At 36.4% G+C, this 25,906-nt stretch overlaps 3 protein-coding genes across 3 annotated transcripts; 2 read left to right on the forward strand and 1 right to left on the reverse strand.

Moving 5' to 3' along the window:
* Nucleotides 1–108: 108 nt before the first annotated feature.
* Nucleotides 109–16,633, forward strand: LOC121726637 (rRNA biogenesis protein rrp5). Its single transcript, XM_042114079.1, has 22 exons — nt 109–199; nt 317–417; nt 583–723; nt 1,699–1,854; nt 2,207–2,354; nt 3,221–3,340; nt 4,554–4,714; nt 5,087–5,194; nt 6,447–6,584; nt 6,958–7,090; nt 7,603–7,791; nt 8,153–8,244; nt 8,598–8,753; nt 9,811–9,930; nt 10,128–10,208; nt 11,414–12,160; nt 12,286–12,459; nt 12,923–13,132; nt 13,669–13,797; nt 15,038–15,293; nt 15,723–15,888; nt 16,447–16,633. Exons 2-22 carry the CDS (start codon nt 343–345, stop codon nt 16,604–16,606), a joined length of 3,660 nt encoding a protein of 1,219 aa, XP_041970013.1. The 5' UTR covers nt 109–199; nt 317–342; the 3' UTR covers nt 16,607–16,633.
* Nucleotides 16,634–18,160: 1,527 nt separating this feature from the next.
* Nucleotides 18,161–19,388, reverse strand: LOC121726640 (N-alpha-acetyltransferase 80). The gene is made up of 2 exons (XM_042114083.1): nt 19,317–19,388; nt 18,161–18,928 (listed from the first exon to the last, which is right to left on the reverse strand). The coding sequence occupies exon 2, from the start codon at nt 18,923–18,925 to the stop codon at nt 18,317–18,319; it is 609 nt and encodes a 202-aa protein (XP_041970017.1). The 5' UTR covers nt 18,926–18,928; nt 19,317–19,388; the 3' UTR covers nt 18,161–18,316.
* A 31-nt stretch (nt 19,389–19,419) lies between these two features.
* LOC121726638 (EEF1A lysine methyltransferase 1) lies at nt 19,420–21,029 on the forward strand. The gene is made up of 3 exons (XM_042114080.1): nt 19,420–19,717; nt 19,812–19,962; nt 20,537–21,029. Exons 1-3 carry the CDS (start codon nt 19,565–19,567, stop codon nt 20,884–20,886), a joined length of 654 nt encoding a protein of 217 aa, XP_041970014.1. The 5' UTR covers nt 19,420–19,564; the 3' UTR covers nt 20,887–21,029.
* Nucleotides 21,030–25,906: the final 4,877 nt, after the last annotated feature.

Raw genomic sequence — 25,906 nt, forward strand, 5'->3', positions numbered from 1 at the left:
GACACTGGCCATGGTTATATAGCCGAAGTGCCATAATAAGAATTAAAATTTGCGACAGCTGTCATTTGTCACATCACTCATCAGTCATCAGTTGTCAGTTGTCACAATTTGCCATTTGGAGGTTAGCACACGTGAAAATACTTATTTACATTATTTACATTTTAGTAATTTGATAAAAAAATATTGTAAGAGATACTTGGTAAGTCGGTTCATAATATGCATTATTAAATTAAGGCTAGATTATAAGATTTTATCTGTTTATGTGCCTTTGAATACTTTAAATTAAAAACAGCATTTTTTTGTTTTGAACTTCTAGACTTAGAATAAGTGCTAATATTTATAATGGGGGACAATGAAGATTACTTCCCTCGTGGGGGGAAGAAACCAACATCAGTGCGCTTCAAACAAAGTTCAAATGTAAGTAATAAAATGCACAATATATTATTTTTAGTTTCAATCTTTTACTCAGCCTCCTCGTATAGTATTATATTATACCCTGCTACATCTTTCATACAAAATATCGTATTGTGTAGCTAACATTGTAATATAAATCATGAGGTAAGATTTTTTGTTATTGTTTAGTTTCTTGGAGGAATAACCCAAGAGGAAGGTAAAAAGAAAAAACCCAAGAAGACTGAGAATGACGATGGTTACCTGTCAGATGAAATAACTCCTGAAGTGGATCACTCATATAAAAGTTGTGGAATCTGGCTCAATTATAAGGTAAATAAAGTTACAACTTGACAATTCTGCCATGTTACCAGGCTACCATTGTTACATCATTGGTTTTTATATTTCCATAGACAAACAAAGGTTGTCTTGATTTGCATAAAAAAAGAAAGGGCTCTTAGCAGGATACTCAAACTTGACATTAAAACAAAAATCATATTAAGGATGTATATAAGGTCAAATGTCGTAGTACATCCAATTAAATTATGAAAGTACTAAGTATGTAAAAAATTGGACACCCAGACACTTATTATTAATTATAATGATTATTTATAATAGATTTTTAAGGAATTATTCGATATTTAATAATTATTTTTAAAAAATGAGATGTAATTTGACCACCGCTATTAAATTATAAACATAATGGTCTTCATGGCAATGTTCGTTTCGCATGCGCAAAGTTAAAAACTAGTGTCAATGTTAGTGACGTGCACCAAAATTTGACAGAAGTTGATTTAATTTCTATTATTGTACATGCGCGAAAGCTGCACATGCGCATTGAAAATAACAGAAACATCTCTATCGCCATTAGTTTTCGAAAGAAAGTTTTTATCAATTTCAATTTGAAATATTTAACCAGAATTACCGGTAACCCCACTTTATTTGGGCTTAAAAAATTGCAAATCATACAAAGAAACTGATAGCAGTTTTTTAGAAGTTTCTGTTTGTTACAAAGTTCCCAATTCTGACGAATTCTCAAAAATTGTAACACTTCTGGCACGTTTACGTATGATACATGGAAATTTTAAAATGAATTATTTCACTTAACTTGTTGGTAAGGTATTGATTTTTTGGTATCAATTGATGCAGGATGTTTTATTCTACTACATATTTCGAATTTAGGACAAAATATTTGAATTTGTAAATGTTATATACATCCTTAAATGATAAATACCTAGACAAAAAGCAAATTTCTCCTTTAATCTTTTAAAAATATCTTACATCATTGATGCCCTTATTGTAATCCAGGTGGTAAGAGAGGGTCTGCTGATGTTGGGTCGTGTGCGTGAGGTGCTGGAGACCAAGCTGAGTGTATCGCTGCCGTGTAGGATGCTGGGCTTCGTGATGGCCTGCCACATCAGTGAGGCCTACAATAAGCAGCTGGAGGCCTATGTTAATGATCAAGTAAGATTACTTTGATTTAAAATTATTTAGGATGCAACAAGGTTTTTTAAATCTAGAGATAAAAATATATATAAGTGTTTAAGCAGATTATGCAATCTCACACATACAGCAAACTACTTTCAATTAATAGAAATTGTTCTTTCATTTTTTTTTTTTTTCGATATGACTTCACTTGTGCTGTGTTGAAACCAGACATTTTAACTGTCTTTTCCCGGGACTCAAAGTGTCTTTACACAAAATGCTTACAAAGAAATTTTGATGAAATTGAATGTGTAAAAGGAAACAGATAGACAGACAGACACACATTTGCATTAACATTATTATGAATTTACTTATAGTTATTTTTATTCAGGTAGAGGAGGTGAGTGATCTGAAGAAGATGTTCCTTGCGGGCCAGTATGTGGTAGTTAAGGTCTTGGAGGTGACGGACAACCATCTGATGCTGTCCCTGATGCCCCAACACATCAACACTGGCAGATTACTAACGGATCTAAAGAAAGGTTATTGAATAGAAATGAAGGGTTCCGTACCATTATAGAGCATAATTAGGCTAAAATTTGTATTTTTTGTATGGTAGCTACTCTTAATTTTTTATTTAATATTAATATTATTATTAAATATTAAAGTACACATAAAACTAAGGATTGTGTGAAAATTTCAAGTACCTACCTATTGCTATTATTGATATAGAGCAAAAAAGCCAAAAAAATTAAGTTTGTTGTATGGGAGCCCCCCTTAAATATTAATTTTATTTTGTTTTTAGTATTTGTTGTTATAGCGGCAACAGGCAACAGATTGTATTTATTGTTTATATATTTACATTATTTATTTCTTGAACATCGATTATTTTCTCCAAACAGGAAGCACCTGTGTCTTTTAGTTTTGTCTCTGCTACCACCCAATGGTTGACTGGTAGAAAATGCCATATGGCATTAAGTCCGCCATTGTATATTGTGCAAAAAGTATAAATAAATTAAAAAAAAATATATATATATGTATATAAATATATATATATATATGTATATAAATATATATATATATATATATATATATATATATATATATATCTACACAATTTGTGAAAATTTCAACTCTCTGGCTATAACTGTTCTTGAGTTATAGCCTGGAGACATACAGACAGACGGACAGACAATGTCCCGTTTTTAACCTTTGGGTATGGAACCCTAAAAAAGCAATTATGCACTTCAAGAGAAACTCCGCAATAACCATACCCAGCAATTGTTGCAATAATAAGTCGCTTATGTTCTTCCCTGTTGTCAAATCTGTGTCGAATTTGTTAATACTACTTAGGTAGTCAGCCTTTTTGCATTAACAATTTGAACCAATTTTCGTATTGTATTTGTAGGTATGGTGTTGCAAGCTGCAGTGTCATCAGTAGAAGACCACGGGTACATCATGGACATCGGTATACCTAACGCCAAGGTCTTCTTGCCCAAGGATTCTGCTAACCCTGAACTAGAACTATGTAAGTAAAATAAAAAAAAAAAACTAATATATTTGTCGTAGATAATTTGTTATTTTTAGGCCTTAGATTTAATTTAAGAACCGGAAGGAATTTTTAATTAATTTTAGCGAATGTTAATTCTTATTTGATTTGACTTCCGGGTGTTAATTAAATTAATTTTAATATTCACTGGAAGGAAGTTTAAGCGAGCACCGTGACGTCACATCTTGTGGTGGTGGCGGCATGTGGACAGAGTCGGAGTGGGAGTGGTGAGACTTCTCATTTTGTTTGAGCAGAATTATCGTAACCGTCGAGAAGTGAACACTACTTTGCTCCGAAACTGTCGGTACGCATAGTTTAATTATATTAAAGTGATTTGTGCACTAAATAATAAATCAGTGTTAAAACAAGTGTTGGGGTTTGTTATTTTCAAAATGAATTCTGATTTTCCTGCTGTCGATCACGACGAGAATACGGATCCGCCATCTCTGACTCCGTCATCAGAAGTGGGATCTGATACCCAGTGGCGCGCTGACTCCGTCATCAGAAGTGGGATCTGATACCCAGTGGCGCGCTGACTCCGTCATATTAAATAATATCAAGTGAGATTTTAATAAAGTGCATATAACTTAGCAATAACTAGTCTACACGATACGTTTAGTCGCACGCACACAAACACCGTGCCGAAGTTTGCCAAACTGAAACTACGTTAGACGATGCACAATTTTCAACGCCGCATTGCTGTGCCGGTCGGAGTGGGGAGCTGGGGGAGTTAGATTTATTTTTTTTATTGATTTTGAGCGCCGCGCACCTAGCCCGCGATAAAAGCTTTGCAATAGCTTAAAAAGTGATGTGGGTAGAGTACATAATATGAAAGAAATAACATGTCATTGCTTATTATATCATATACCGTCGGAGAACCATGCTTCGGCACGAATGGGTCGGCTCGACCGGAGAAATACTACGGCAAATGTTTCGGCAAGTGAATGAGTTTACCGGAGGCCCTACTACTCTATTCCCTTCCCTACCCTCCCCTCCTCCCCTATTACCTTACTCTCTCTTAAAACGCATGCATCTGCAGCTCTTCTGATGTTGCGCGTGTCCATGGGTGACGGAAGTTGGTTTCCATCAGGTGACCCGTTTGCTCGTTTGCCCCCTTATATATAAAAAAAAACAAAATTGTGGCTTGAAACACTTTCAACGCGCCTATAGATGTTTGACTCCATCATTTTAGTAACGGGCGGCGTGTGCTGGTGCGTGGTGAAGTCTGTTTCGCCGGACAGCGCGGTGGTGACGGTGAGCGGCGAGCTGGGCAGCATGCAGCGCGCGGTGCAGCGACACCCCGCCCCAGGGGGGCTGCTGCCGGGGACGCAGATAGAGTTCACTGTCGATAAGGTAGCAACTATTTCTATCTACTTTACTTACAAAAAATTGCAGCCCCATGAGACTAAATACTAATTTGCTCCAGTTTGAGTCTCTGCTGATTTTTTGAAAACATTATGTTTTCTATTTACTAACCGATGTCCACGATTAACTCAGGAATAAGCATAAATATGCATATTGAATAGGTGCTAATTTACCTCTTTAGGGAATCCCAATTATCCTATATACGGAATCCTTCAGGATTTAAAAATTTCGAAAAAGGATTTCAACAACAAGCCAAGCTTATATTTTAATGTAAGCTTGGCTCGTTTTTGTCTTTGTAAGTACTTACATTTTGATGATAACCATTAGAACCAACTTATAAAATCTTGTGCTTCGTTTCAGCCCTTAGACAATGGTATAGAGGGCCGCATTTTGGACGATGTTACTGCGTACATACAAAGGCACCATGTAGAATCAATAAAGGGAAAGAAACCTGGCCTTGGACAAAAGGTAAGGCTCCCGCTTAACTATCTTAATTATTTATTTCACACGTTAAAACATCACAATTTCAAACACTGTTACTACAACAGTATTTGAAAATACGTGAATTATGTATATGTTGCAGCCGCCTGGTTTAAATAGCCGTTCAATCAAACAGCTAGCCCTTTGACTGAACAACGCCATTCAATCACACGGCTATACGTCGTTTAGCCGACTTGTTGACTACAACGATCAACACTACAGCTAGACGACGCTTAGCCAACTGGTTTGTTTTTGTTTTGGCCCTTTTATTTGACGACGGTCGCCGCAGCACGCTCGCTGCGCTCGCTCGGCTCCCTCTTCGTTGTGGTCTAAGTTCTAACCTAACCTAACCAACTTTTGGACTTTCTGGATTGTGTTTGTTTTTGTTGAACCCCCCTTCCAGGGGAGGCTGCGTCCATCCATTTCATAATCCCGTAATTTCTCCTCGAATATTTGTTGAAATTTTAATTCACTCGTATGTGCCTCCACAATTTTTGTCTCTTTAATAACACTTGTAACTTTTATTAACTACTTTCTTTCCGAAAAACAACCACAAACACCAACAATCACCTGCTAGTTGACGCCATATTGTAAATAAAACGCACCTAGCGCCGCAGCGGTGCGCGCTGAACTACTTCAATTTAGTGTTGAACGTTTTGAGCGACTAAAATATTCAATATAAAAGCTGGACGTGTGATTGCGTTGGCGTTGTTCAGTCAAAGGGCTAGCTGTTTGATTGAACGGCTATTTAAACCAGTCGGCTGCGACATATGTACCATCGAGGAAATTGATTCCGAGGCAGTTGAAGGACCTACGTCATGTGATCGGCTTATGTCAATTCAATGTTAGCTGCGATCTGTCGGATGGGTTTGACCTCAGATTAGGTCCGCCATCTGCCTAGGAATCAAGTTCTCTGTAGATAGTATGTTGCTTTTGAACAGTTTAATTTAAAAAAAAAATCTATGTATGCTTCACACCACGTCAGTACCTGAAGGACTTGTGTTACGGGTACCAGATAACGGAAATATTTTTATACTACACATACATATGTTTAAGATTTTTATTATATGACACACTTACACATCCATGACCCAGGAACTTTTTAAAACTTTTTGTTCCGTCGGCGGGATTCGAACCCCCGGCCTGAGCTACCAACAGCCCACCAATTACTGAGCCACAGAGGTCGTCTGTATATATATAGAGGAAACATTTAATTTTAAATATTGCCACTCTGCTCCAGATCCGCGCGCGCCTGCTATACTGTGTGCCGCCGAAGAACATTCCGTTCCTGACGATGCACGGCGCGTTCGACTCCACCTACCCCGACCTCGCCGAAGAGCAGAAGCTGGCTGATGGTGATATCATTGAGGATGCAACGGTTTGTTAATCATTACTATTTTGTTGGGTATACTTTGCATCAATGCAAAATAAGTTCAATCTAAAACATTGGTTACGTATTTTAAACAGGAGGCTCGGCCACAGTATAAATGTGCTAAAAGATATACCAAAGTTTTAATTTAGGTAAGATTATATCCTGATTATATTATACAGCACTTTCGTTTAAAATCACGTGGACGTAAACAACAACTTGAGATTTATTTTCTATGTAGACCAATACTCGTAAGTAACTTAACTTTTGCTAAAAGTAAATAAGACATTGTTAAATTGCTTAAATCTAAAGTTTTAGTTTAAAAAATATTCTACTGAACGTATTTAATGTAACTTATAAAACGTATTAAATGTATGTACAGGTGATCAAGATAATGAACCGCTCGGTGTACCTGTCCCTGGGCGGCGGCGGTCTGGCGCTGCTCAGTCTGCGGCGGCTGCGCGTACACGAGGACCTCAGTGACGAGGACGTCGTCGCCAAGTCGTATCCCATTGGTGAGTAGTATGTTAAACGTTTGTACGTGTGTGAGTTACGTAGTAGTAGTAACTTTTTCCAAGTATATACTATATACGCAAAAATTATATACAGTACTCCAAAATTAATAATGCGCATGAATGACCGTGAATAATGACCGTGTTACAAAAGCTACAGGGATATCACGACGACTTTGACTAATATAATATGTTTCTTAAACGCAATGCAATTAGAAAATGCAATATTGTCTATCGTCGCTCTGGAAATACGACCGTTGCCGCAAAATTTCGAAAACTTCTATGCGCATTATCACTTTAGGAGCACTGTACTTACATATTATACGCACAACTTAACAGACTTGCACGGAAATTTTGGTACGTACGCCAAACTGTAAGTGCGTGCAATGTTTTTCTATTGCAACTGTCGCAATTGACATAAATGTGATTAGCGTTATCTTGTATTATGCGGATTTACTTGGTGTCCGATCTAACCTTTTCTCCAAACATGCTCTCATTACCCCAATACATCGCAGGCAGCAAGCACCGCGTGCGCGTGTTGGGCTACAGCCTGGCGGACCGGCTGTACAGCGTGAGCGACCAGCGCGCCGTGCTCGACGAGCCGTACTTCAGTCTGTCGCAGCTGGCCGCCGGCGACATCGTCCCCGCCACTGTCGCCGAGATCCAAGACAAACATCTTAAACTTAATATCGGACGATTGAAGGGTGAGGATCTTTGCTTCTTTTCTTTTTAACCGACTTCAAAAAAGTAGAGGGGTTTCTCAATTCGACGACATGTTTTATGTTTGGACGCGGATAATTTCTTCAAAGGTGGTCCCATTGTAAGGGAAAGGAAAAAACTGAGAGTACCATTTTTATTGAGCGAGCACACTGATACGTAAAGCTACACAATGAATATAGCTAATTATAGCCTAAGAATAAATAGTTCTACTGAAGTGCCGTCAGAGTACACTCACGATTTTCATTGCCGTAATAATTTAAACAAATCCGTTCTTATGTAATTAATAATATTTTTAATAGAAAACCCTAATTTAAAAAAAAACAATAAAATATGGTTTATTTGAAGGTATCGTACCTCTGGCGCATATGACGGAGTCGGGGGTGTTCGTGGACCCCAAGAAAGCGACCACCTCCAACAAATCCAAGAAAAAGTTCAAGGTAAGTGTCCCTGGCCTTCAGGACTTTAAATGGCGTTACATTTGGGGTTGAGAGGTTATTTAGAATAATTTTTGTCGTAATGATGACACTTAGTATATTCCAAAAGATACTATTGCCAAAATGATTGCAAAAGATACTATTGCCAAAATGACTGCAAAAGATACTATTGCCAAAATGACTGCAAAAGATACTATTGCCAAAATGACTGCAAAAGATACTATTGCCAAAATGACTGCAAAAGAATCTAACATATTCAATGTGGTAGAATACAGAAATTTTATAGAAAAGAATGTTTTTTCTGTGTGTAGACATACCATAAATCAGTCAGATAAAAACAAAAATTGTATCGCCAGGTGGGTCAGTCGGTGAGTGCTCGGGTGCTGCAGGTGGACGAGGCGCGTCACACCGCGCTGCTGACGCTCAAGCCGTCACTGCTGGACCCGGCGCTGACGCCGCTCACATCGTACCACGACGCAGAAGTCGGCAAGCAGTACACGGGTGTCATCGTTGTGAGTAGTTGGTTTTGGTCGTAGGAGAATATGTTCATAGGTAACAAATAGCATAATATACTATCTTAAAATAAGCTGTATGTGTCGCAGCCAACTGGTTTAAATAGCTGTTCAATCAAACAGCTAGCTCTTTGACTGAACAACGCCATTCAATCACTCGTATAGCTTTTTAATTGAATATTTAAGTCGCTCAAAACGTTCAACACTACAGCTGATTCAAATCCGCCGTTTGATTGAATTAGTTCAGCGCTCACCACCGCGGCGCTAGGTGCGTTTTGTTTACAATATGACGTTAACTAACCGGTGTTTTGTGGTTGTATTAAGATATTTCTCGTAAATATACGTTACAAATATTATGAAAGAGACAGAAATTATGGGGCACATACGAGTGAATCAAATTTTTTAACTAATATTTGAGGTGAAATTACGGGGTTATGAAATGCATCACCAATATATTTATTGCAATTGTGTTCAAAATAAGTTAGAATACAATTAATCTGCTTGTTATCATTACGCTTGTGTAATAATAGCACTAAACTAATGGTCGCCTTAGTTAATTTACTATCTAACCAGATGGCTAAGCGTTGTAGTGTTGTAGTGAACGTTGCAGTCAACAAGTCGACTTAACAACGTATAACCGTGTGATTGAATGGCGTTGTTCAGTCAAAGGGCTAGCTGTTTGATTGAATGGCTTTTTTAACCAGTCGACTGCAACATATGCACTATGCAGTGTTTGTTGATATGAATTAGATGAGACATACATACATAAACATGTTGCCAGATCTATGATGAAGGACTGATGATTTCAAAACTTTTTGTAATAGACTACTAACTCTTAAGGTTAGACCGCATTAAGTGATACCATGCTGCAGTGGAGCCACTCGCGTTTCGTGGAACTGACGTTTTGAGTCGCGTAGCGTCGCTGCCGCGTACTGCGGCTTAGTCCGGTCTTGCCTGAACTCTCGACACTTTCCAAATGCAGGTCATGTGACTCAGACTGTGCCTGATTGTAATATATCTCTTATATTCTAACCTAATCTATGTCTGAACTTGTCAGCATATTCGCGACTACCTGATCGTGAAGTTCTTCAACGAGGTGGCGGCGTACGTCCCGCGCGTGTTCGTCAGCGCCGCGCCCGTCGACAGCCTCACTGACGCCTTCCATGTTGGACAGATTGTGAGTACCGCTTTAGATTGTGTATCATACAACTTCTGAACGTTTTAAATTCTTTAGGTCACTTACGCCAGGGACGTAAGTGGCCAGAGAATTAAGAGTATAGGTGAAAGTTAACCTTCAATCAGTGGCGTCTATTTAATATGACAAATCAAATCATTTATTAATATCAAGACAGTATTAATATCTTGTATTTGCAGGTAAAATGCACGATACTGACCGTGAAGCCAGAGGAGAAGAAAATGTCTGCCAGCCTCACCACAGCGCCCTTCGACCCCACCGTGAGTAACACCTTTATTCATGACTTGCTGTTGCCCGCGACTTCGTCCGCGTTAGTATAGTAGATCACGTCCCAAGTATTATTTATTGTACAAAAATATTCAATGTACCGCATTGACTTTCCTACGATTTTATTATATTATATAGATTACGTGGGAGAGCCATGCTTCGGCACGAATGGGCTGGCTCTACCGGAGAAATACCGCGTTCTCACAGAAAACCGGCGTGAAACAGCGCTTGCGCTGTGTTTCGCCGAGTGAGTGAGTTTACCGGAGGCCCAATCCCCTACCCTATTTCCTTCCCTACCTAATAGGGGAGCCTATTCCCTTCCCTTCCCATCCCTACCCTCCCCTATTACCCTATTAAAAGGCCGGCAACACACCTGCAGCTCTTCTGATGCTGTGAGTGTCCATGGGCGACGGAAGTTGCTTTCCATCAGGTGACCCGTTTGCTCGTTTGCCCCCTTATTTCATAAAAAAATGAACCGCGCGGCTTCGCTTGCGTAATTTAGGAATTTCACGCGACCGTACATTTTTCTATGTACGGTCTATTCTTCATGTTTGCCAAATAACAAAAATTTCAACAGTAGTTCTTAAGAATCTTAAGATAATAAGCAATTTCATATAATTTCCCCCGTTTTTTCCACATTTTCCTCTATTTCTTCGCTCCTATTAGTCGTAGAATAATAAAATATAGATTTTTTTAAAATCGGACCAGTAGTTCCTGAGATTAGCGCGTTCAAATAAGTCCTTTCATATAATTTCCTCTGTTTTTTCACATTTTCCACTATTTCTTCGCTCCTATTAGTTTTAGCGTGATCAAATATAGCTTGTAGCTTTCCTCAAACAATAGGCTATCTAACACTGAAAGAATTTTTCAAATCGGACCAGTAGTTCCTGAGATGACCGTACATTTTTCCGGGATAAAAAGGATCCTATGTCCTTTTCCGAGACTCAAAGTATCTCCATGCCAAATTTCAGCAAAATCGGTTCAGCGGTTTGAGCGTGAAGAGGTAACAGACAGACAGACACACTTTCGTATTTATAATATTACTATGGAAGTATGGATTTATAATGCCTGTAATAATATCATAAATGTCAGCCATGCTCAGGAAAATTCTCTTTCCACTTTACAAAACATAAATAAGTTTTTTTTTAATATAAAATATGTTTAAAATTGTATGACTTTCTATGTTTTTAAATTTCAGGTAAACAGAAAAACAAAGAGAAAAAGTGATGGCACACAACAGAATAAGTTCAAGAAACCTAAAGTAGAAGAAGTCGAGTCAGACAGTGACAAAGATAGTGAAGATGAGGATGACAGTTTAAGTAAAAAGAGAAAGAAAAACGATAGGAAAGCGGATAACAAAGGTAAAAAAGATAAAGTACAAAATGATGACGAATCAGATGAGAATACCCAACAAGATGCAGTTTCAAAGAAAAAAAAGAAGAAAGGCAAAAAAGAAAGTAACGATAATGATAGTAAAAAGAAAAATACAGAAGACAGTGACGCTATTGAAACTGACGTACAAGAGGAACAAGAAATATTAGCGCCCGAAGACTTAAATCTGATGGACTTCTCCGATTGTACCACAGAAAAAAATATTAAGAAAAGAGTTGTATCATTAATCAAAGCTGTAAAAGCTAGGAAGCGCCGACTTGGCATAGTCGTAAAGAAAATAGCCGCCGTAGAAGAAAAAGGCCTGAATCCTAAAAACAAAAAGTATCATACAGCTATGAATTTAGAAAAAATTGTTTTACAAGAGCGTGTGACAAAATTAAAAGAAGCGTTAACTGAGGGCGAAAAAAAGCTTCAAGATTTAAATATAGAATTTAGCACTGATCCCAAGAAGAGGAAATCTTTGAGAACGTCTGAAAGTGATAAAGATGAAGAAAGTGTAGCGCCGAAAAAAAGTAAATTAAAAGAGGAAAAAGTGAACAAAAAAGAGAAAAAGGTTCGTAAGAAAAGAAATAAGTAATTCAGTACTTGTCATGATGCTATGTTGTACATTGTGTAACTAAACTAAATAAAGTCTCATCGAGCAACTACTGGTTTTATTTCAAACCCATCTCTTTTCAGGTTGAAGATGGAGAGGAAAAAGAAGATAAGGATTCGAAAACTGAAGAAGTAATGGTTCTAGATAGCTTACAGCCTGTTCTTCGTGTACCCAGTATAAAGGAGTTTTGGTCGGAGAACACAAATACGAGTTCCGTCAATAATAAAGAAGAGGAATCCAGCAGTAGTGAAGACGAGGTAAGTTCCTACTTTTTGGCTTTTGTAAAACAAACTAATATGTAGGTATTTTATTAGAGCATGATTATATAAAAGTATTATTGTCAAATGTCATTACAGTTTGAATGAAAAATTTGAAAATATTTTTTAAATCTTCATGACGAAATTACATCATGAAGATTTGAAAAGAAATAAATTTCCACCGATTAATTATGTCATGGATGAACAAAGCCATGCTCATAGAGAAATATAAAATAGTACTGATAGCCATGCTTATTTCTATTTTTCTTCTTACTCGTACACGAATGTATTATTTATCTCATGAATTTCTATATGATTCTCGACCTGACTATAGATGCTTTGCAACAGAATAGGCTATCCTTAGGATTGCTAAAAGAAGTGAAACTCTGTTACTTAAACTTTAATATCCTCTAATAGTGTCGTAACTCGTACCTAACGCCTTGTGAATGTTTATAATAATTAGGAGGAAGACAAGCCAAAGAAGAAGCGCAAGAAGTTGTCCCCAGCTGAGAAGCTGGCGAAGGCGCGGGCGGAGGAGCAGCGCGTGCGGGAGATGGAGCAGCGAGCCATAGACAACGACGCGCCGCGCTCCGTCGACCAGTTCCAGCGCGCACTGCTCGCCGCGCCAAACTCCAGCCAGCTGTGGATCGCTTACATGGCCTTCCACTTGCAGGTATACAACCATCATCCTTTTGACGATGTGAGTGAGGGCCGAAAAGGAAGATTTTCTGATCGAGCGAGATAGCATGCTCGGTCAGCCCGAAGCCCACTGACGTCATTTCAGACGTTGTATAATATCTTGCCGTTCTCCGAAACTTCGATAATGCGATCATTGACATAAGAAGCTAATTGTGGGTATCGCCACAAACAAAATAACTCTTTGACCTCATGTGTATGTCGCAGGCGACTGGTTAAAAAAGCCATTTAATCAAATAGCTAGTTATTCAGTCAAAGGGCTAGCTGTTTGATTGAACGGCTACTTAAACCAGTTGGCTGCGACATATACGTTTCAAAAGAGTTCTTTTATGACCTACTTAGAATTTCATACAATCAAAACATCCGTAATTCATTTAATTTCACTATATTATAGCTAAAGTTTTCAGGCATTAAAAAGCTGTAATATTGAGTTTGCTGGTTCCCACTTTCAATCCAAGTGCAAGTCATCTCTGTACACTATTATAACTAACAATATTTTCTTTATCTGTGCAGGCGACAGAGATCGAGAAGGCGCGGGGCGTGGCGCGCAAGGCGCTGACGACCATTAACTTCCGCGAGGAGGCGGAGCGCCGCAACGTGTGGCTCGCGCTCCTCAACCTCGAGCACCGCTTCGGTACTAAGGTAACTTCATAGTTCATACACATGTTATTCAAGTGATAGAGGCAGGATTTACATGACGGAACAATTTCAAAGCTCGAAATTTTGCGTGCTTCGTTTTATGCGTATACCAAAAATACAAATATACAAAATATATTTATATGCGACGCGACGCGACATATCAAAAATACAAAATCTCTTAGTTAAAGGCGAGATTGCACAGCGATACGACGTGTCGCGTTGTGCGGTCTCACCTTAAGAGCGGGCTGCCAAATTTTGCCGTGTTTTCTAATAACTCTAATAAGTATTACGACCCCGAAAGACGATTGACTTAAATGAAATTAAGATTTATTTAATCATATATATTTATCTGATATTTGCTCAACGAAAAACACGATTCACTTATTTTGACTTGATAGTTATACTTTTCAAAATTATGAATCTTTCTGGGCTTTTCAACAAATATCTGTTACACTTATTGAGTTAGTGTCATTAAATAACTTGCACTACTACAATCACACACTTTATAAAATAACGGCAAAAGGAAATATTAGTATTGCATTTCATTTTTAAAATCATCAAAAACAGTTTTGGGACTTACGACCTTTACTTTCGTGCTATAATGCGGGAACCGATGTTACGCGATATTGTTCACTATTCAGGCGCGGTCGCAGCCTGAAATTTGGGGGGGGGGGGTCACTCAGTAGTCACGACACTATTTTTTTTTTATCTGCGCCCTCGGACGGTTCTGGGTTCACAGCAGCTGTCTAAGGTCGGGTGAAGTGGTGATTAGGAGATAGCTAGAAATTTCCTTTTATTCTTTGGCAAGATTTTGAGATTTTTCAATTTTACCTTAGATTGGGGGGGGGGGGGGTCATGTCCCCTGTGACCCCCCCTTCGGACCGCACCTGTCACTATTAGCTGCAGCGTAAATCTCATTGCTCAGGAGCACGATTCATGGAATCATTATATCACGATTGGAGGATAGCGTAGGCAGGGCTTAGCGTGCTTTGAAATTTTCGGCAGCAGGCTCTTAATAGTAAAACTTCTACAGCGATCTAAGATAAATGACACGGCTGTACCTCTCCTAGCTTCTTCGTTTGATCAGTACTTAACACAGTAATTCTTTAATTTTATGTATAGATTTTTCCAGCTAAACTAGCGCGAGAGGATTATTATTTATTTTATCCACACATTCCAGTGACAAATATCTTGCTCAGAAGAAGACGAATAGGTCGCATATCAACCGATCTTTATTTCACAGGAATCTCAACAGAAGACTCTCGAGGAGGCGCTGCAAATGAACGACACATACTCCATACACTCGAAGCTCCTAGAGATTCTCGTGGACACGGGCAAGACCCAGGAGCTGAGTGCGCTGACGGAGCTGATGATGAGGAGGTACCGAGGGTCGGTAGAGGCGTACACCACCGCCGGCGCCGCCTGCTACCGCGCCGGCCTGCTTGACAAAGCGCGGCAGGTCATGCAGAAGGGCATCGCCTCATTGGATAAAAAAGAACGTGAGTAATGAGTATGCTGCTTTTTTTTCAAAAAAAGAATTTTATTATTTACCATAAACACAAGTATTGCAGATTATAGGTTGTTTTTATTTTTAAAATCCGTTATTAGTGAAGATTTATGTCGTAAATTGTTGTGTAATTTAACAATTAAAGTAAGTTTTAACAGTGTAAGTACTTGTAAGTACTATCCGGGAAGTTAATTCCTAGATAGATGGCGGACCTAAGTAATTTGGCGCGACCAAAATACTTAGTTTAGTAGACACGATGCGATATTTCACTCCCATAGAAAGTTTTACAAAGGTCAGTTCTATGAAAAAGAATTAGTGTCGCGTCGTGTCGTGTCGCGCTACTGTGGAAGCCTTTAGACTTCTTGAAAAAATCTTGAAAAACTTGTTTTTCTAGTAACTTAATATTTATCATTAATTCCAGACGTATCGCTGCTTATGTCGTTCGCTAAGCTGGAGCGGGCGGCGGGCGCGTTCGAGCGGGCGGAGGCGTTGTGCGAGCAGGTGCTGGCGGTGTACCCGGCGCGCGTCGACGTCGCCGCCGCGTACGTCGACATGCTGATTAAGGGCCGACAGCTGGACCAGGCCAGGTGATGATGGTGACTCGTATAGGGCGATTGCGGTGAACGTGCAATTTCTTGAACATAACACAATATTTTGTTGTTTTTGATTTTTTCATGCCTGCTTTTTTATTTAATTTTGTAGGCGACTAAAAAGGATAAGTAGCGTCAATGTATAGTGATTTAGTGCATACGTGTTTCATGGTCGTATCATGAGTCATGACCATAAAGTTAATATACCTACCTAGCGGAATAGAGAAACAAAGGCCTGAGCAAGCGAGATGTCACTATCAGTAACACTGCGTGGTAAAAAGAGACGTGTGATACATGACAGCAGCAGTCTTTTTTTGACGTCCAGTCGGCACGTGCCGCACGTTGACAATTTAATCTCATAAAAATCATGTTCAATCATGCTTGTGTACGGTACGGTATATTAACTTTATGGTCATGACTGAGGATTATATTGCTATAATAATCATAACGTACTAGCATGGTACTTTTTTATTTGACATTAATAAAATCTTTACTGACATCGGACACTGGCCTATAATAGGTTGGAATAAAAACGTAATATTTTATTCATTGCAGGCAAGTGTTGGACCGGCTGACGTCGTTGCAGCTACCCGCTCGGAAGATGAAGGTTCTGTACAAGAAGTGGATAGAGGTGGAGGAGAGAAATGGCGACGAGGAGCACGTGCAGGCCGTCAGACAGCGCGCCAAGAACTTCCTAGATAACGCCAAGTTTTAATTAATAAATGATTATAATATTTTGTGTTATATTCGTTAATATTTATAAAATTCATCAGTAATACTATAAAAACAAATAACGAGGCAGAGAATTTCATATAAATTTTGATATTTTATATAAAGTTTGATGCCTCAATTCGCATCCAAATAAACATCCACATTTTGTGACTTAGATGAATGATTGGTCTCGCGCTCGCGCTACGACTAGATACCGTCGGAGTACTTGAAAAATGCGGCAACAAATAATACGCCTCATCGGGCGTAACCGCGCCAGTCGCGCCGCAAGCTTCGGGTGAGGTAGATGTGTCGATAATTTTCGAGACTATGCAATAATAACACTACAAGAAACAAGAAAGGTACTGGCATCACATACCATCAGTAAATATTATAGAAATCGTCATAAACACAGAAAAATAATATAAACCTGAAAATTCGGATCGGAGTACCGCTTGATGTTCAGTGTTGCCAATTACCATAAACTAAAAATTCCCAAATTTTTCTGAGATTGTGATTTTTATTTATTTATTTATTATATCTTATTTTTTTATATATACATAGTGGATGAGTGGATGAGCGCATTAAAATCTCTAGCTAGGGTAGCTGGCTCGAATCCCGCCAACGGAACAAAAAGTTTTCAAAGTTCCTGGATCATGAATGTGTATTAATAAATATGAATTATGAGTATCATATTATAATAAAAATCTTAAATACAGTTTATATTTTTTATGCAAGAACACAATACAGTTACAAATGAGAAAACAAATTTAACATTTGCTTTTTTATGACTCATTCTTAACTTTCGTTAAACTTCCTACCATTGTTTTTGTATTGTTTTCTCATCAATATTGTACCCATTATATTTCGTTGACCTAAACAACGTTGTTATTTTATCGCATTCTTTTCGAATGGACTTTATTCCAATGGAAAGTTTATCTGGTGATTGCAAAATCAGCACTTACTATACAATAATAATAAATTACAAGACCACAGCAACTAATTTTTCCCCATTGATTGGGCACCAGTCACGTATCTGGCAACCCGATTATCTACGCAACAACAATATTTGTGCATTGTTTTACACACACTACAATATTGAGGTGCCGCATTCGGGAATCTGTGTTTTCTCTACAGCGCGGTATCTAGTCGAGCGCGCGCGCGAGACCAATAATTTATCTAAGTTTTGTGATTTAGAACAGTGTTCTGCAAACTTTTTTTGTTCGAGGTACTTCTAGAAAAATGAAATTGATTAATCAGCGTGTACTTAAGTGCTCTGATGTCACATCCCTTCGTCGATTGTCCTAAAATGTTCTCTTTTTTGGTTTTTATAAATTATAAATATACATGACGACATTTTTTGAGCCACACCAACTACTGGCCACGGCACACCAGTTTGCGGAACACTCATGTAGAAGAATGAAGATACACTTTTTTAACATGCTTGAAAGTTTGTTAAGTTGAAACTTGAAAATATATTTGGTCGATTGTAATAAAATTTGTATAAAACTATGTAAATATTTTATTAATAAACAGTATAAAATCTATTAATCTACTGAATTCAATGGCTAGTCAGCTTAATATTGCGATTTACATAAAAGTTCACAATGCGGTGGCTTATAAAATACTTACAATCTACAGAAAGCATATGGCTTCAAACATGTTTTAGCAATACTGAGTGGCTTGTTGTATGATATGGCAATATCCTAAGTAAGATTTACTTGGTGGGACCTACTAAATGTCGGCACATGTACGTCTTGCTGGTTTTTAATGTACTGGCAGTGGTGGGGACAGGGCTGGGCAGTGGCGGTGGGGGCGGGGGCGGATTTCCACCAGGTATACAGGGCGCCGCAAGTTTTGAATCTCCTTTCTGAATACTTGTAGTACCAGTCGAAATGGTCGGTATACTAGATCCGAATATTGAGATAGGAGGACATACTTCGTAGCCCAATTTGGCGTAAAACTGTTCCTGGCCCTTCGTCGACAAGTGGATCATGTCAAGCTTTAACACGTTTCTGCAGTATTCCTCTACTTGCCTCATCAGGTGTGTTCCCAATTTTTTACCTCTCATCGATTTCTTTATAACTACGGCCTCTAGAAAACAACTGTTCGGTAAACTGGGTATTGGTGTGAGCTTGCAATGCCCCAGCAAAACCTCTTCGTCGAGTAAAATAAGACTTGTAGGTAGTTTGTCACTGGATGCTTCCAAGGACAACATTCTTGCCGTTCTACTTCTAGGCCATTCGTCGTTCAGGAGATCGCAGCATCCAATCAAATATTGAGGAAATTTATGGAGCGGTTTTACTCTCAGGTTCTTAAATTCCATTATCTGTAAAATATTATTTTTGTATAGTCCGTCAAGAAAGTGAAGAAATTAAAAAGTGGCAACATCGGTAGTGTCATCCCTTTTTTCTTAGATTGGTTTGAAAGGGATGACACTACGATGTTGCCACTTTTTAATTTCTACACTTTCATGACAGACTATATAAGAAACATAATACTAAGTATAAAAAGGAAAAATTTAAATCCACGAAGCTGATAAATATCTTTGCTTTTGTTTGTAACAATACTATTTAAAAAAGTAAATGTCACAATGACAGAACGACACCTCAAAATGACAGCTGTCAATTTCATATGGGAAATATTTACATCGAATAATTAATTTGAAAACACAGAATTTAATCAATTTTAGATTGAAATTTCGATAAGCTTCATACCTGTGTTTATAAAAATCTGTTTCTTTGTTGAAAAATCGAAGTATGCTACATTTTACAGCTTAATGAAGGCGCACACATTGCACCACGACGACTCGTTGGAAATGTCAAAAAAATAACCTAGAAAACAATATTCGTCGTCAGTACCTACCTATTCAGTAACCAAAAAAGTAACTGACATCGTTAAAAATATAACGTGTACGAGGTGTAAACAATCTTTATTTAGGGAACAGGACCACAATTAACTTAGAATGGACGACGATGACGACGTACCGGCACTTTCCGCCGAAACTTTCGCAGCACTTCAAGAATTCTACGCCGAGCAAGCGAAACGCGAGGAAATATTGACTAAACTCGAGTCCGATAATAAGCTGACGGAAAACATAATATTTGAGGAGAACTGGGTTAGTAAATAAAGCACTACTCTACAGCTGTTGTATTTGCTAATATGTAAATTATTATTTATAAACAGTAACCATATGACTGTTTAAATTGCAGCAACTGAGTCAATTCTGGTACGACGAGAAAACAATACAGGCACTGGTCCATGTAATAGACCAGTGTGTACAGAATGATGGCAGAGTTGCCCTCATTTCCTGTCCCACTCTCTTTGTGCCTGTGAAAAGGCAAATTGGAAGTCGAGCAACAGGTAAGATGCAGCTTTTATATTTATTTCTGACAGCAAAAATATTATAACTATTATGTTGAATTAAATCATATTCTGTACGGGATCTCCCGCGTAAATTAAAAATTTCATGGGAACCGTACATTTTCCGCAAAAAATGCCTATGTTGTCACATGGTCTATATTATAATAATAATAATAGTTTATTTGTTTCAAATCATATACATTGAAAAGCTTATAAATAAGGCATATTTAATTTCAATACAAGATCAGTGATTCTTCATGTGGTGCCAAAAACATAAAAATTGCTCCAGTAGTTCTTAATAAGATTTGCTCCAGTATTTCTTAAGCAATTTCATATAATTTTCCATTTTTTTTCACATTTTCCTGTTTCTTCACTCCTAAAAGTTACAGCGTGATGTTATATAGCCTATAGCCTTCCTCGATAAATGGGCTATTGAAGAAGGCTCTGGAAGACTTTTTCAAATCGGACCAGTAGTTCCTGAGATTAGCGTGTTCAAACAAAAAAACTCTTCAGCTTCATAATATTAGTATAGATTGCTGCTATTGATTTAAAACAATCAATTATAACTTTTCAGTAACACTTCTGGAATATGACAGAAGATTTGAAATTCACGGATCAGATTATGTATTCTATGACTACAATCATCCCTTAAAGTTGCCAGCGGACCTCACTCAGTCATGTGACCTTGTAGTGGCTGATCCTCCGTTTCTGTCAGAGGAATGTATTACAAAGACATCGGAGACAATAAAGCTTCTAGCTAAAAATAAGATTGTAGTGTGTACAGGAGCTGTTATGAAGGACCATGTGGAAAAGATGTTACAAACTAAAGCTTGTAAATTTGAACCAAAACATAGAAATAACTTGGCAAATGAATTCTCATGTTACGCTAATTTTAACTTGGACAGCATGTTGCAAGGGTTATAGTATTGAGTTGCAGTAAATATGAGGTACATATTATAATGTGAATAATGTGATATTATGTTATTGTTAATTTTGCAAAAATATACTGGTTATGAACTTTGTGTTCTATAATCTATATCAGCCTTTCCCAAAGTGGGCGATAACGCCCCAATGTGGGCGCTGAAGGTCTACAGGGTGTTGGATCTAGAAAAAAATGGGGGCATTGTGTAGAGGCATGGAGGGTGATTTATTTCATCTGGATGCATTTTAAATTGAAACAAGGGTAAAACGTAAACATAATCTTTCCTCAAAGTGGGCAGTAGACAAAATAAGTTTGGGAACCCCTGATGATCTATATGATAATATGTAAGGACAAACGGCATTATAATTTATAGCTAAAACTTCCTGAATAAGGATAAGAAAAATTGAAAAATAAAAAGTCATTATCAAAATATTTCAGGTTTTATTATTCTTAACAAAACAATCATTCTGTCACTTTATGTTGGTTAACAGTTATCGAATATTAAATTCTACGACATTTAACAATAATCCATCTGTTTTTTAATAACAGTTACAATGTAAATATTATTTTTTCACTACTAAAGGCCACCTTGACTAAAGGTTTTATAAATGGTCAAAATAATTTGATATCTTTAAGTTGAAAAGCAGTATAAACTTACAACTTTAAGTGACATAGGCAACATTACTTGTAATATTTCACAAATGAATATGTTTATGTGCAAAAAGGCCGCCAAGTTGTTTAGGTAATGCACAAAAATATTTTTATTTGCAGAATGAGTGTCACTCTGTAAATAAATTGTGATGTTAAGTAAGAATCTGTTTACAAAAAAATTCTATTTGTTTCATAGAAATTACTAGGCTCCTTTCCCTTAATAATAGTTACGAATATACTTATACTGATATTTTTTTACCTAGCTTTATTTGTACACATTGAAACTAATAAAAATGCATATTAACCTTATGGGGTTTATAGATCATGAATTTTACCAAGAAACAAGAATTTATAATTTTACGGCTTTATAAATAATAAAAGACAGGAATCCTGCTGCTATTGTCTACCAAATGGCTCTTCCGAAGTATAGCTAGACTAACAAAATACAATAGCAAGATTATATTTTGTTAGTCCTGTCTTACCTAATATTTGTTTACTAGACGTTCCGCGCGGCTTCGCCCGCGTAAATTAAATTTCACAGATAAATTAGTTACAAAAAATAGCCGATGATCCTTCATGTGATCTACTTACTTCTTATCTGTGCAAAATAACATAAAAATTGCTCCAGTAGTTCGTTACATAAGCCCTTTCAAATAATTTCGCCCGTTTTTTCCACATTTTCCTCTATTTCTTCGCTCATGTTAGGCTTAGCGTGATAAAATATAGCCTTTAGCCATCGTCGATCGATCGACCTGAGACTAGCCCGTTCAAACAAACAAACTCTTCCGCTTTATAATATTAAGTATAGATTAATAGGTCCGTTATTTATGTTTAAATACATACAGAACAAGTTAACAACTGATTATAGTTATTTATTTAATAGTTTATATTACGATCTTTAATATTAAAAATCGATTACTGTATACAAATGCATTTTAATGTGTAAGAGGCAACAGTTACCTCAACTAACTTAATAAATAAATTGTAAAATGTATCTTTAGCTAGCTCTTAAAATATTTCAGTTTAACCACCATAAGCAATAATTATATTATTTGTCTACTTAATGTTCTAGTTGAACTAAACAGCTACTTGGGCCAAAGTCTTACATGGAGGTTATTACATTAAAACATAAGGTACTTACATTATACTAATGATAAATATATAACAGAGGCAGACCTTTTAGTGTTACCAGAGTTTTAATAACTTCACTTGTAGCGGTGCCACACAGTGGCATCCCACAGTGATAATTGTTATTTTAACACAAATTAAAATTAATAATAGTTCTATTAGAACCATTACAATAAGAAGGCCATATAAATAATATGTATAATTAATGGACTCTATGCTAAATTAAGAATTCATTAATTACTTTTTAAACGTCTATAATATCCATATACTAATTTTGGTGTATAAATACAGCGAGTTGTATGGGAAAATTAAAATTAATTTAAAAAAGTAATAAATGAAATTTGTACTTGGCTACTATTAAATCGCTAAATTCGTATTAATCAAAAATCAATATTTTGTTAAATTACAATTCATAATTCATTTATGGGTGGTTCTACAAAGATTGGGTAACTTTTAGGGATATTTTGTTTACTGTAGTTTTTATGGTAAATTTAGACATCTTTGGGTTTAAAAGATGGGTAATATAATGAATATATTGTTGCAAATCGGGACAGTCATTTTTTAGAGTAGTTTTTAAAATATTTAGATTTTTCTGAATTTGACTGCCAGAGGACTGACGAGGGTGACACAGTACTGATATGTAATGCAAACATATTAGAAATATATGACATTTGTGGCATTTATTAAACGCTTATATACTATAATTATATCACTTTAATTATTTTAATATATCAAGTTCTTAGTAAGTTAAATATCGAAAAATATTTTGTAATAATGCGGGGAAAACACTATCACACCTTTATAAGAATTTTGACAATTGAAATAAACATTTTTTTTTACTTTTAAGTACTTTTACTTAACAGTATACATTAATAATTAATATCAACAAACAACAGGATTAAAGTTTTCGTTTTTTTTTGTCTATCTGTCCGTCAGTACGTCCATTTGTCTATCTATTTGTATGTCACCAGGCTGTATCTCAAGAACAGCGATGGCTAGATAGTTTTTATTTTCACAAATGACGTATAATTGTGTTGCAGCTATAACGAAAATAAAAAAAATATATATTTAAGAGAGCTCCCATACAAGAAACGTGATTTTTGTGCCCTTTTTTGGTCGATTTCAATAATGCAACCAGGTAATTTTAAATACTCTAGAAATACTTAATCTTGTTCTTACTTTAATAATAAACAATAAAATTATAACAAAATCAATATTTAAGGGGTCTCCTATTTTTTGTCCTCTTAACTCAATGTCAATAACGGCACCAGGTGGGCAATTGAAATGTTCACAAAATACAATTTTTTTTTCTTCTTTAATAGTAGATGATAAAAATAAAATAAACACTTAATCTTTCTAAAGCTCTCATACGAAAATAGCCATTTTATGGCACGAGTGCTTCGTGCTGGAGACTGACTCGCACTTGACAATTTTTTCAAGTTAACGTTTGCTTTAGAGGTTTCTTTAACATTTTTTTCTTTGCCCTTTCTCCTTTTCTTAAGTATATTTTGTAATCTTTGTTGTTTGCTAATTCAGCTTATTTGAAGAGGTAGTTTGATTCTTGGCAAGAAAGTCTTTTCAGCTTCTCTTTACCTATTTAATATATTATCCTTCGGTCAAATTTGTCTTTTGTGATAGGCGACATTATGTTTTACACTAAAATAAATAAACAAATGGTTAACACACCTTAATTGTTGTGATAAAAGTGATCTTAAAGAAAAAAACATCAGTACTCTGGCAATATCAGTCCGTTGGCACGATTTCAGGCAAAGGACTGACGCCAAAGGACTGATGATTTCGACATAAATTTGAGGTTATAATTAAAGTTAATGTTTCTTTTCGTATTTTCTAATATCAATATATTAAATTTTTACTAATCATAGTAAACAGTATAGAAATCAAAATAAAATTAAGATTTATAAGGAATTAACGACTTACCCACAGTACTGAGTTTTTGACTGGCCCTGCTCAAGATTATGTCATATCAGACGAGCTAGCACTCATACTGTAATAGTGGCAAAGAAATGCTGCAGTTCTTAGCTGACAATTTTACCAACTAAACATATACTAACTAATTAATAGGTATTTGACCATGTATACGTGTTTTTTGGTGAAAATTTTCGCATTTGAAAGTTACACAAAGGACTGACGAATGAAACCTATGACAAATTTTCCTCTCTTATTTAAATACATTGTAAATATTTTTACATTATGAAAGTTCTGACATTCATTATTACGTACATTAAAGATTGTAATTATATATCGAGTTTTCTGAAATTAATCGTAGAATCTGATGTACAGTCTCTTGATTGAACGTTTTTGGGTTTGTGACAGGCCAAAGAACTGACGTTTTGAGCATACTCTTTCAATTTTATACAATTTCTAAATTAATTACGTATCTGAAATTGAGTGACCAATTAAAGGAGATTACATACTTTTAAAATTAAGTATAAAATCTTTAAAATATAATGTTATTTAATATATATTGACTGGTGACAGCGAGTTACCCAATTTTTGTAGAATCACCTTATACAATCTGGGGATCTACTTACACTAACCTCTCTACTCGTAACAAAATATACATTTCGATCGCTATTTGCTCAGTATTGCCAGGATAGATATAGTCCCTATAATTAATAAATTCGATAACATTTAAAACACTCCAAAATATAGGGGCAATGCTACTTCCATATGTATAATAATAATATGTATAATCTCATGCTACTCATAAGTTAATAGTTATACACATTCTGATATTAAGATATCTGAGAAGTTTGCCTGTGCAGGTTGCTTGCAAAACTGTGCAAGTCTGATACTGATGGCTCAAGTTTACCGGCTTCCTTATACCTGTGCAGATAAACCTATCAAAAACAGCTTGCATCAGGAAGATATCTACTAGTTTAAAAAAATATTTGTGCTAAACCAAACCCTTTTGTGAGTATTATTAATCTTTACAAGACAACTCAAGGTTACAGTGATATCTTTTACAATCCATATTCATACATTCTTTTAAGTTACTTGGATCGACTTGTAAAAATAAAGTAAATAATAAGGATAGCTAATTTATTATAACTAGTAAACCTGTAGGTGATTCTATTGAACACATGAGGAAATTCATTATTATATAAAAATGAAAATATTTACAAATAGGGGTTTCTGTTATGATATTTTCCTAATATGCATGTGATATAATTTTTTTAATTTCATATTTTCACTTTAGTTCCTACTTATATGAAAATATTT

This window comes from Aricia agestis, chromosome 4 (assembly GCF_905147365.1).
Source record: "Aricia agestis chromosome 4, ilAriAges1.1, whole genome shotgun sequence".
NCBI lineage: Eukaryota > Metazoa > Arthropoda > Insecta > Lepidoptera > Lycaenidae > Aricia > Aricia agestis.

Coding starts and splice junctions, on each gene's coding strand:
- LOC121726637 (XM_042114079.1), top strand. CDS start 343: ATGGGGGACAATGAAGATTACTTCCCTCGTGGGGGGAAGAAACCAACA. Junction 12,460..12,922: donor CCAGCAGTAGTGAAGACGAG/GTAAGTTCCTAC, acceptor TATAATAATTAG/GAGGAAGACAAGCCAAAGAA. Junction 13,133..13,668: donor ACATGGCCTTCCACTTGCAG/GTATACAACCAT, acceptor TTATCTGTGCAG/GCGACAGAGATCGAGAAGGC.
- LOC121726638 (XM_042114080.1), top strand. CDS start 19,565: ATGGACGACGATGACGACGTACCGGCACTTTCCGCCGAAACTTTCGCA. Junction 19,718..19,811: donor TAATATTTGAGGAGAACTGG/GTTAGTAAATAA, acceptor TTTAAATTGCAG/CAACTGAGTCAATTCTGGTA. Junction 19,963..20,536: donor AATTGGAAGTCGAGCAACAG/GTAAGATGCAGC, acceptor ATAACTTTTCAG/TAACACTTCTGGAATATGAC.
- LOC121726640 (XM_042114083.1), bottom strand. CDS start 18,925: ATGGAATTTAAGAACCTGAGAGTAAAACCGCTCCATAAATTTCCTCAA.